The 12,205-nt window shown below is 41.5% G+C and overlaps 1 protein-coding gene across 5 annotated transcripts in view; it reads right to left on the bottom strand.

The window, feature by feature from the left end:
• Positions 1-12,205, bottom strand: part of cc2d1a (coiled-coil and C2 domain containing 1A) — a 111,430-nt gene that overhangs the window by 24,460 nt on the left and 74,765 nt on the right. For 4 of the 5 annotated variants that reach the window (XM_059991982.1, XM_059991981.1, XM_059991983.1 and 1 more), the window contains one exon: positions 11,435-11,490. In XM_059991982.1, the coding sequence (XP_059847965.1) occupies positions 11,435-11,490 (56 nt within the window). Of the gene's footprint in view, positions 1-6,995; positions 7,157-11,434; positions 11,491-12,205 lie in introns of those variants that run through there. The other variant, XM_059991984.1, reaches the window with a different exon arrangement.

The following is a 12,205-nucleotide window of genomic DNA, read 5'->3' on the forward strand; positions in this document are numbered from 1 at the left end:
CCTATCACCTTGTGATTCTTCCCTTCCCCCCACCCCCACTTTGTTACTCTGACCCTTCATCCTTTTTCCCAGTCCCGATGAAGCTTTTCGGCCCAAAACGTCGACTGTACTCTTTTCCATAGATGCTACCTCTGCTGAGTTCCTCCAGCACTTTCTGCATGTGTTACTGAGGATCTACCTACGTGCAGTGAGGAGTGGTCTGCCTTCACCTTCCTTAAGTCCACAATCATCTCTTTGGTCATAACAAAGTTGAATCTCTTGCACCATTCTACCAGCCTCTCTGTATGTCATCTCATCACCATTGTTGCTGAGGTCAATCACTTGTGTCATCAGTGAACGATGATTCAGCTTGAACTGGATCTAGTAATGCAACCATGAGTCAGCAGCGTCAACAAGTAGTAGGCTGGGCATGCAGCCCTGGGGAGTGATGAAGCTCAGTGTGACAGAACTAGAGATGTTTCTGCCAACACGGACTGACTGTGGCCTTTCTGCCCGGAATCCAGTTACAGTGTTCAGACCCAACGAAAGCCCACCACCCTTTGGGGTATGATCGCTGAAGTCAATATACAGCATCATGGCATAGGAGACACTGATTTCCAGGTGGGACAGGCAGAGTGGAATGCAGAGACTATAGCATCATTAGTAGACCAATTTGAGCAATAAGTGAACTGGAAAGGGTCTAATGTAGCAAAAAGGTGTGATTTAATGTAATCCGTAATCAGCTGCTCAAAGCGCTTCATTATTGTTGAGGTCAGAGCCACTGGATAATAGTTGTTCAGGCAGGTTACTGATGCCCTCTTAGGGACCTGGACAATGGTGGCTGCCTTGAAGCCTGAGAGAACAGTGGACTGTTCCAGAGATGTTGAAGATGTCTGTTATAACCTCAGTTAGCTGGTTAGCTGGGCTGCACAGTCCCTCAGCACCCAACCAGGTTTGTTAAGAGGCCCCACAGCTTTAGGTAGATTGACCCTGGCTAGACTCTTCCTCACTTCACTGCTCCTTTGGGGGGGAGGGGGGTAAGAAAGAGGCATTCCTCACTGGTACATTGCTCTGTGCGGCTCTAAGCATTCATTCCCTTCACTATTGATGCCGAGTGTCCCAAAAAGTGTCTAATCTACAAAATACACTGCAGCCACTCACCCAAGCATTTCCCAGATCCATCCAGATACATGGGAACACCACACCTATAGGCTCCTCTCCAAATCACACACCATACAAGTTGGGATATTCTTCCTTCATCATCACTGGGTCTAAATCTTGGAACTCCCTCCCAACAGCATCACACGAGAAGCTTCATTAGTACTTCAAGGCAAATGTTTGCCATCACCTACTCAAGGATGGGCAATAAATGCTAGTCTCACCAACAATACCTGATTCAGTAAAGGCAAACAAAATGTTAAACAAAAACTTTCAGGATGAGAAATTCCCTAATTTCATTCCTGCAAAGTCTCAATCTAATTTTTAGAGTTTGTCCACCAGAAGCTATCTAATTCACCATAAATACAAGAGATTCTGCAGCTGCTGAAAATCCAGAGTTATACACATAAAATGCTGGAGGAACTCAGCAAGTCAGGCAGCATCTATGGAGGCGAGTCCTGATGAAGGCTCTCTGCCCAAAACAACGACTGTTTATTCCACTCCATAGATACGGCCTGAGCTCCTCCAGCATTCTGATGTGTTACCATCCACTTCAAAAAGTTTCTCAACAATACCTAATATTTGAACATTTTAAGTTTCCAAGACCACAAAAGACCTAGATAGAGTGGATGTGGAGAGGATGTTTCCTATAGCCTAGAACCAGAGGGCACAGCCTCAGTATAGAGGAACATCCACTTACAACAGAAATAAAGAGGTATTTCTTTAGCCAGAGGGTAGTGAACCTGTGGAATTCATCCCCATAGATGGCTGTGGAGGACAAGAAATTAAGTTATTTAAAGAAGTTGATAGGTTCTTGATTAGCCAGGATTTCAAAAGTTATGGAAAAAAGACAGGAGAATGGGGTTGAGGGGGTTAATAAATCACTGTTAAATCTAAGCTGTACTTGTTCCCTCTGAAACTGTGCATCTTAACCAAGGTGTCTGTTTAATACACTGGAGATGTCAATCCAGGACCTTTTATGTAAACAATTCTGAAACCTTTGTATAGCTTGCATGATACATATCTATATTCTATTAAAATTTTCCATCATTTTTGTATCTATGACATATTAATGATGTGTGTATAATCTCCAACACCCCCTTACCAGCCAGCCCTCTTCTCAAGTCTGTTTTGGATGTATACTTTTCCAGCTTTTCTTAATACGATGTATTCTGTACCATCCTTTTAAGTCCCAAGACTATGACTTCACTGTGTAAGCTATTTACTACAGTTATTGTGTATTCGCTTAATATGTTTGTAATTTGGTAGTTTTAACTACACAGCATGTCTTAGTGTCATCAGAAACCTTTGATATGTTATAAAGTGGCAACAAACTGTTTAGCCCTGGCAGACACAACAACTGAATACTGGAATCTGGAGCAACACACAAAACACTGGAGGAACTCAGTGCGTTAGGCAGCATCTTGTAAGGAAAATAGATAGTCAAAGACAGTACAAGTGGACTGAAAGATGGGACGGAGATAGCCAGTATAAAATGGAGTTTAAAGAAAGGATCCGCCTTCCATCTGCCCATCTTCCCTCCAATTTTCATTCCATTCCAGCATTCACAGGTTCATGGCTTCATTCCATATGCCTCAATTCTTTTCTTCAAAACATCCCACCCAGCCCATTCAAACTATTCTTAAAATACTGCAATTTAAAAAAATCTTATTATTTATTCATATGCACACAATTCACAACAGTAATCCTCTGCTTCTTCCCCACTATCAAATTCCAGAAAAATCCTTACACTACCTCAGACTATATTCCCCCTCAACTTGTATTATGTTTGTTATGCAAATTATGTATAATTTCGAATGGCAGATGGAGTAAATGAGTACTTTGCATCAGGCTTCACTGTGGAAGACACTAGCAATGTGCCAGATGTCGAAGGCTGTGAAGGAAGAGAAGTGAGTGCAGTTACTATTACAAGGGAGAAGGTGCTAAAAAGGCTGAAAAACCAAAGGGTACATAAGTCATCCAAACCAGATCAACTACACCCTAGGGTTCTGAGAGGTAGCAGTAGAGATTGTGGAGACATTAGTACCAATCTTTCAAAAACAAAAAAATCGCTGGATTCTGGCATGCTGCCAGAGGACTGGAAAATTGCAAATGTCACTCCACTCTTTCAGAAAGGACAGAGGCACCAGTAAGTAAATTATAGACCAGTTAGCCCGACCTCAGTCACTTGGAAAATGTTGGACTCAATTGTTAAGGATGAGGTTATAGAGCACTTGGTGACACAGAACAAGATAGGACAGTCAGCATGGATTCCTGCAGGGAAATTCCTGCCTCACGAACCTGCTGGAATTCTTTGAGGAGATTACACTTAAGATAGATAAAGAGGATGCAGTGGATGTTGTATATTTGGACTTTCCGAAGGCTTTTGACAAGGTGCCACATGAGATTGCTTATCAAGTTAAGAGCTCATGGTATTACAGGAAAATTACTGGCATGGTTAGAGCACTGGCTGATTGGTAGGAAGCAGCAGTGGGAAATAAAGGATCCTTTTCTGGTTGACTGCCAGTGACTAGTGGTGTTCCTTGGGGGTCGGTGTCGTAACCGCTTCTTTTTACGCTGTATGTCAATGATTTAGATAATGGAATAGATGGTTTTGTTGCCAAGTTAGTGTTGAGGAAACATGTAGCTGCAGAAGGACTTGGACAAATTAGGAGAATGGGCAAGAAAGTGGCAAATTAAATGCAATGTTAGAAAATGCATGGTCATGCACTATGGTAGTGGAAATAAATGTGCAGACTATTTTCTAAATGGAAGAAAATCCAAAAATCTAAGATGCAAAGAGACCTGGGAGTCCTTGTGCAAAACACCCTAAAGGTTAACTTGCAGGTTGAGTTGGTGGTGAGGAAGGCAAATGCAATGTTAGCATTCATTTTAAGTAGAATACAAAAGCAGGGATGTAATGCTGAGATTTTAAAAGACACTGGAGAGGCCTCACCTTGAATATTGTGAACAGTTTTGGGCTCCTCATCTAAGAAAAGATGTGCTGGCATTATTGGAGAGTTCAGAAGAGGAGGTTCACAAGGATGATTCCGGGAATGAAAGGGTTATCATATGAGGAACATTTGATGGCTTTGGGTCTATACTTGCTGGAATTTTGAAAGATGGGGGGGGTGGGGTGGTGAGAGATCTCATTGAAACCTTCTAAATGTTGAAAGGATTAGACAGAGTAGATGCGGAAAGGATGTTTCCTTTGGAGTCTAAGTCGCACAGCCTCAGCGTAGAGGGGCGTCCATTTAAAACAGATGCAGAGAAATTTATTTGGCCAGAGGGTGGTGAATTTGTGGAATGTTAGCACAGACAGCTATGGAGGTCAGGTCATTGGGTGTATTTAAGGCAGAGCTTGATAGGTTCTTGATTGGACACAGCATCAAAGGTTATGGGGAGAAGGCTGGGGAGTGGGGTTGTGGAGGGGAAACAAGAAGGATCAGCCATTATTGAATAATGTTTCAGACTTGATAGGTCAAATGGCCCAACTCTGCTCCTTTATCTTATGGTCTAATTTATGTTACTCCAGACTGTCTTATGTTTGTAATGTACTGTAAAAATCCTTTCTCTTGCTATTATTGTGTTTCTTGCTTGTGTTGTGTTGTTCCGTCCAGCATCTTGGGCATGCTATGTTGGAATGTGTGGCGACACTAGTGGGCTGCCCCCAACATATCCTTGAGTGAATTGGTTGTTAACGCAAATGTTGCTTTTCAGTATGTTTAGATGTATACATGTCCATAAGACATAGGGGCAGGATTAGGCTATTTGGTCCATTGAGTCTGCTCCAGCATTCAGTCATGACTGATTTATTGTCCCTCTCAATCCCATTCTCCTGCCTCTAAAAGCAGATGCTTTTGAGTTTTCAGAACTGCTGTTCACTGAAATAGAATATATTGCACCAGCAGTTGCAGGCCATGGACAAACAGAAGAGCAAATGCACAAATTAATTAATAAAGTTGACTGCAATCCAAATCATTCATTTGAAATACTAAATAATGCACTGAAAAATCTGGTGTTATTTCATTTAAGTCTATTGCTTAAAATTATATCATTTGAATAGTTAGCAGAGAAAGTAATGAAAAATTAATTTCTGCATCCTTTTAACTATCACATTCAATTCTACTATGTGATAAATTAATCTGAATCTTGAATTTACACCCTGTATATGTATGCCTATGACAGATAACTTGTACTTGAAGTCATTTTTAATTAGGAAATTATCAAAACCTACTTTCAGTGTGAATGTTCGCATTTCAGAAACATGAACTGCAGGATGGCATCAGGATCAAAGGGAAGAGCAAAGTACCTCACTCTAATGGCACTCCTCTCAGTCCAGGGTTGCAGACTAGAAATTTAAGCCCAATGGTATATTCTCGTCTAACCAGCTTTAAACTAGATTTTCCATTTCCCTCCTCAATTCCACAAATTAATCTTCTCCAATAATGCTATACCTTGTCAGTTGCTTCCTGAAAGCCAGCAAGCACCATATTCCTCATTACCACCAACTGGTCAAGAACTTGTGTTGGCCAAGCAAGAGCTCCACCAAGTTTTCACAGTGCCCATGTTGAACTAGGAATTTAATAACCTAGAAATTCAGACATAGTGCTGCTTTACTTCCTGAGTAACATGTCACACTCTTACTGAGCAGCACCCGTCCCAGACTTCCAGAATGGGAATTTTAACGAGATACCACATCTGACACATCCCTCATAGATCACCAGAGCCTAACTTGGATATAGTAGCTTCCTTCTTAGTTCAATACACTTTCTTCCCAAACTGTACAACACCCCCACCCCTAAACACTGAATCCTGCTCTCAAACAGATTCCAATTTCTAGCTATCACCTTCCCCCGGACTCCAATCCTCAGTGATGTTCACAGATATCGATATTGCATGGAGAAGGCCCTCTGGCCCTTCAAGCTATGCTGCCCCAAGCAAATCCCAATGAACCCCATTAACCCTAACCAGATCACGGGACAATTTATAATGACCGACTTACCAACCCAGGATGTCTTTGGAATGTGGGAGGACCCAGATAAAACCCACACATTCCATGGGGAGGACATATAAGAGATGGAATTGAACTCTGAACTCTGGAATGCCGAAGATGTAACAGCAACACACAAATTGCTACACTACCGTGGCACCCACTTACACATACAATGCACGTAAACCATCTATTAAGCTTTAAAATATTTCAAAAGTACTGCATTTTTGTATGTTCCCATATTTTAACCTGTTGCCTCTTCCCACATGATGAAATAAGCATCCTGGAAAAATAAGTGCTCAGAACTATTGTGCAGAAATCAGAAAGTGATTAAGACACTTGTTCTTAAACATTCAAGATTTTGTTACAGATTCACACTACAAGCTACACAAAAGACTTGATCATTTTGTATTTCTTGCAAACAAACCAGTGGTCATATTTAACTGGATTTCTTGCAGCTGGAAGCTTTGTGGCTGCAACACAATGTGGAATTCTAATTTTTAAATTAAGAATGAACTATACTACTAGAGTCTAGGGGTTTCTGAAGAGGTTGGGGAGGACAGTGGAAAAGAAGAAAGCAAACCCACTGAAAGGCTTCAGGGAAAATTATGATAGTGATTCCTCAGCTTCTACAAGCTTTGTGACAAAGGGATTTTTCTGCCTTCCTTTGCCAGTTCTGACGGAGTCCCAACTAGAAGAGGGTCCTTTCTCAGAGTACAGTTTAGACCATTCCAGGATTATGTGGATTAGTTTCAGATTTCCAGTGCTGGTACAGAAGTAAACAGTTTATTTCATTTTGACCTGAGTGAAGTGCCTGGGTCTCTGTTCATTGATTTTGAAGTATTCATCATTTCCAGGGAGCTGGCTTTCTCGGATTTCTACTTCCTTCACTGGTTCCTCACCACACAATGAAACTTATGAAGTCTAACTTCGAACCAAAAATAGAAACAACAATGGTTCTGTGGATGTCTGCAGAACAGCTGTCTCTGGCTTTTATTTCGTTAACTTAAAGAGCAAATTGAGGATCTGAAAAAGGAAATTAAAAATTAAAACATAAATAGGTACTACTCAAAAACCAAAAAGAGCACTTGCAGCATCAGGCAATTGCCAGATCATAACCCAGAGTCCCGGGTCAGGTGAGGTCAGAATCCTGTAAGTACATGCAGAAGGGCATAGGAACCCCCCTCCCCACCCCCCAGAGTAAAGAAGTCATGAAAGCAATAACTTACGAAATTGAATTTGATACTCCATTTTTTTCTGGGACTTGAGTCCACAGTTATACTCTATTTACATAGGAACAGGAGTATACCATTTAAACCCTTAGTCCTGTCCCATCAGATCACTGCAGATCTGCACTTTTTGATATACCTAAGTTGTAAAATACAATCAGATTATAACAGTGTAGGAAATTAAGACTAGAGACACTGATCACTGTACCCCTTGTTTAGAAGAGCGATTATCAGAGCTAGCTATAGATGGTACATTTTACAGGAGACTGCCCAGAGGCAGCAGGGAACCCGTTACGGAAAATATGGAGTGTTATCAAATATCAAGTTCCCAACAAAAGATAAAGAACAAAATTAAAGATTAAAACATAGAGCTAAACTTGTTTGGTGAGCAACTTTGATTGGTCAGGACCAAGTCATTGCCCTCTTTCTTCATTTTCAAGCACATATACTCCAGACAGTTCTTTTCTGGTATGCCATTTACAACCTTTCACTTGTTTAAGAATACAGAACAGTACGCACAATAAAGTATAGGCCCTTCGGCAACCTTTGATGTTGTGCCAACCTTCTAACCTAATCCGAGATCATTCTAATCCTATCCCAGATAAGCCTCCAGCTTTCTTTCATCGATCTTCCCAAGAGTCTCTTAAGTGTCCAAATCCATCTGCCTCTACCACCACCCCCAGCATTCCATGCACTTACCACTCACCATGTTAAAAAAACCTACCTCCAAAGACATACAGGTTAGTAGGTTATTTGGTCACATCGGTGTAACAGGCTTGTTTGGCCAGAAGGGCCTGTACCTGTGCTGTATCTCAAAAATAAAATGTAATAAATAAATCTTATGCACCTCTATCAAGTCACCTCTCTTTTCCTTCATTACAAAGAGAAAAGCCCTAACTCGCTCAACCTTCCCTCATAAGACATGCTCCCTAGTTCAGACAGCAGTCTGATAAATCACTTCTGCACCCTCTCCAAATCTTCCACATCCTTCCTATAACGAGATGACCAGAACTGAACAGAATACTCCAAATTTTACATTATTATTCCTACTTAGTATTTCTCAGCATTAGCCCTCATCCACTATTCGCCCATTCTACTAACCAGACTACATCTTGAAATCTATTACCTTCCTCACTGTCGACTCTCTTTCCAGATTTGGAAACCAAGCTCTGCACAACACAGTTATTAAAATAAGCCAGGGAGCAGTTTAAGCACAGCCTGGGAAAGTCTATTGTATAATTCTCTCTTGTGCAAAAGCAACAGTACTGACTCCTAACCTTGGTGCTAAGTCAATCTTTTTCTTTATACTGCTATGGACCATTTTTATTCCAAGGCTTTCAATATGGAAACCATATAACCATATAACAATTACAGCATGGAAACCGGCCATCTCGGCCCTTCCAGTCCGTGCTGAACCCGTAACTTACGAAACGCGTAAGTCACATTCATTAATTTTCCTCACTGAACCTTGTGCTACAAAAAGAGTCCACCAGGACTTGCCTTTAAAAATTCACACCACCTTTTGCTAATCAAGCCACAATCATCCAAGTGACTGCTAATTCTGTCCGCTTTTTGTTTCTCAACTTTCATTATCAAGAGTGACACAATGACTGTTGTGACTATTAGGCTTGTCTCCAACCTCTTTTTGATCAAGTTTTAGACCTCAAGATGCAGCCACGAATCCATAGAGGTTTGGAGGATTATGACCAGTACAACAACTATCCCGTACCTTGCTTCTCTCAGCAACCCAAGATCCGTCCCATTTGGACTGGGTGATGTATTTACTTTCAGGCACAGCTTGCCTTTCTAGTGTTCTACTTTATCAGGTTTCAGGACACTCAGACTCTCAGCTCCTTCCCAACCACTGATGCTTCTTGGCCACCGAGTCCCTCCAGCACAGACACGGGCAGCAGTTTGCACAATGCTTTGCAGTGCCAGCAATCACCAATCAGGGTTCCATTCCTGCTGCTGTATGTAAGGAGGTTGTACATTCTACTTGTGACCCCGTGGATTTCCTATGCCTGTTCTGGTTTCCTCCCACATTCCAAAGACATATGGGTTAGGGATAGCAAGTTATGAGCATGCTTTGTTGGCGCCAGAAACATGGCAAAACTCGCAAGCTGCATCCTTGGAGCATGTTAATCAAAGACACAAAGAATGCATTTTAAAGTATGTTTCAATGTTTCGAAGTACACCTTGAGCCTCTCCTCTTCCAACCTGGCTCCACTGCCTCTATTCTTTGTATCTCTATATCTACCACCCACCTGCCTTTGTCTTCAACTCTACCCTTCCCCTATGGCTTGATCTGTCCATTAGCCTTCACCTCTCCTCAAAGTTAACCAATTACCTCAGGCTCCTGTCTCACTGCTCCCCCTTTTCCCTTTATACTGGTCATCTTCCTAATCAGTTTCGACCCAAAATGGTGACAATTCCTCTCCCCTTACAGATGCTGCTCGACCCACTGAGTTGTGATCTCAGCTGCACCTTGTGTCAATATCACCTAAGGTTATGCTCTTGCAGTAAATTCAGATGTAAAGTGTTTTCCCATTGTCAACTAATTCACTTATGTTTGCTGAAAGAAGAATGTGATAAAATTCCTTCTTCAGCCCTTTACCCTTTCCACATCACTTCCCAGCTTCTCACTTCATCAACCCCTCTCCCACCCACCTTCTCCCTCATCTGGTCTCACCTATCACCAGCCTTTCCAGTCCTGATGAAAAGTCTTAGCCCAAAACATCAACTCTTTATTCCCTTCCATAGATGCTGCCTGACCTCCTTCAGCATTTTGTGTATATTTACTATGCAAAGTGATTTAGTAACTCAGCCATAACCTCCTACTCCACAAGTAGATTTCCTTTTCTGTATCTGATCATTTTCACCTCTCCATCATCTTCCGTTTCACATGGGTCTCCAGCTGATGAATTGCTGGCTCTTGACGCCATGATAGTGAAGCATCTGATTCTCCATGGAAACTAGCAGTGTAAATGAACCAACTGTACCTTCCATTCTATAAATGATCACTCAACAGTTAGTTTACACACAAAATGCTGGAGGAACTCCAGGGTTTCGGCCCGAAATGTCGACTGTACTTTTCTCTGTAGATGCTGCCTGGCCTGCTGAGTTCCTCCAGAATTTTGTGTGTTGGTTGGAGTTCCAGCATATGCAGATTTTCACTCAATTGTTAACAATTAGTTCACCTATGTTTGAGCATCAATACCCACTTGGCAGTGAGGCAGCTGGCAAAACAATCATACGTAACCACTCAGACAACATGAAAGGGCATGTTATATACAATTTCTGAATGGTTATTTAAGATACTCAAGAGTATGCATTAATTTTATATTAATAACACCAGGTACCATAAAAGTTTGAAGAAACCACTCGAATTCCAAATGATACCCAATAACTTAGCTTATTGACTATTTTCCCCAATGCTACTCACATTGCCCATAAAAATAAAAAGGACATAAAGAGTGTCAAGACCTAATTTATGTTGTTACATACTCTAGAGAACTGGAACAGGCCCTTCTGTCTACAATGTCTACTTTCAGATAGCGATGAGGGCGAAATTCTTTCACTGGGTTGTGACCACCAGAATTCTCCAACATGGGGAACAGTCAGGAAATCACTGGTAGGGTTCAACACATTCCCACTAAAAGAGAGTCAAGGAGTACGAGGAGAGATGACAGGAAAGTGTTGCCGAGACCAAGACTAGATTGGCTATGGTGTTATTGAATGACGCAGCAAGTTGACATGCTCTCTCCTTGTTCTTACATATAGACTGGAATTAAATTCCCTGTAGACCAAATTTCTGTCCTTATGATAGTCAGTAATTCAGAACATTGTTACTTGAACATAGTTTTCACAATCTGGGGTGTCAGAATATTTCCTCATGAGAAATGCATGCTCTTAAGATGTTTAGATAACGTATGACAGCTCAGACCATTTGACCCAAGTTTGCTTCATTCAGGACCCATGGATCAATGAAACCCCAATGATAAGCTCTTCCTTGCTGCATTACAAGAACTGCAGAACTGCATGTGTTCACTCGAAACTAATGCAGGTGTACACTTACCTTCCACTTGTGACCTGTGGAGCATCCCTTCGCTCCTTTGCCTTTGGAACCGCAATCTGTAAGAAAACAAATTTGGCTTCATTCACATCCTCCTCCATGTGTCTGCTACTGCAGCCATGATGGAAAACTTCAAACAGTGCCCTGCTGGCCAGTGACAGAGGATAAATGAGGATGAGTGGATATAAGCAGAGATGGCCCACCCCTCCTCCCTATTTACTTGCTGGCTTCAGCCTCATGGGGTGCTTCTGATCCCTGCCCAAGGGCTGCTGCTAGATGAAAGTAAAAAGCAATAGACCAATGAAGTCTGACAGTGAAGGGCAGGTTCAAGTCCCATCGAGGTAATGTGCATAAAAATCTAGGTTGACACTTTAATGCTGTACTGAGGGATGCTTCCTTCTCAGTGCTGTCTTTGAAGTGAGATATTGAACCAAGGCCATTTGCTTGCTCTGTTGGATGCCAAGGACCCTGTCATTACCTCCAGTATTGTAACTAATTTTTAATGCCCTGATTAACATCTTGACAAAGAACAATGTGATAATGACCAGATTCACAATTGTCTGGGTAAAGAAGTCCCCTCTTATCAGTCCTGAGGTTAAACCCCTTTTTCTTAAGACTCATTTAGTGTCATTTCTAGTACAATACTGTAACCAAGAATGAAATAACTGTTACTCTGGATGCAGCACAAAAATACAAGAACACCAGAATAATAATAATAATACAACAACAAAATAAACACATAAGATATCTTATATACATAGATCGATTGCATGT

The sequence above is a fragment of the Hypanus sabinus genome, chromosome 16, assembly GCF_030144855.1.
Source record: "Hypanus sabinus isolate sHypSab1 chromosome 16, sHypSab1.hap1, whole genome shotgun sequence".
Taxonomy (NCBI): Eukaryota; Metazoa; Chordata; class Chondrichthyes; order Myliobatiformes; family Dasyatidae; genus Hypanus; species Hypanus sabinus.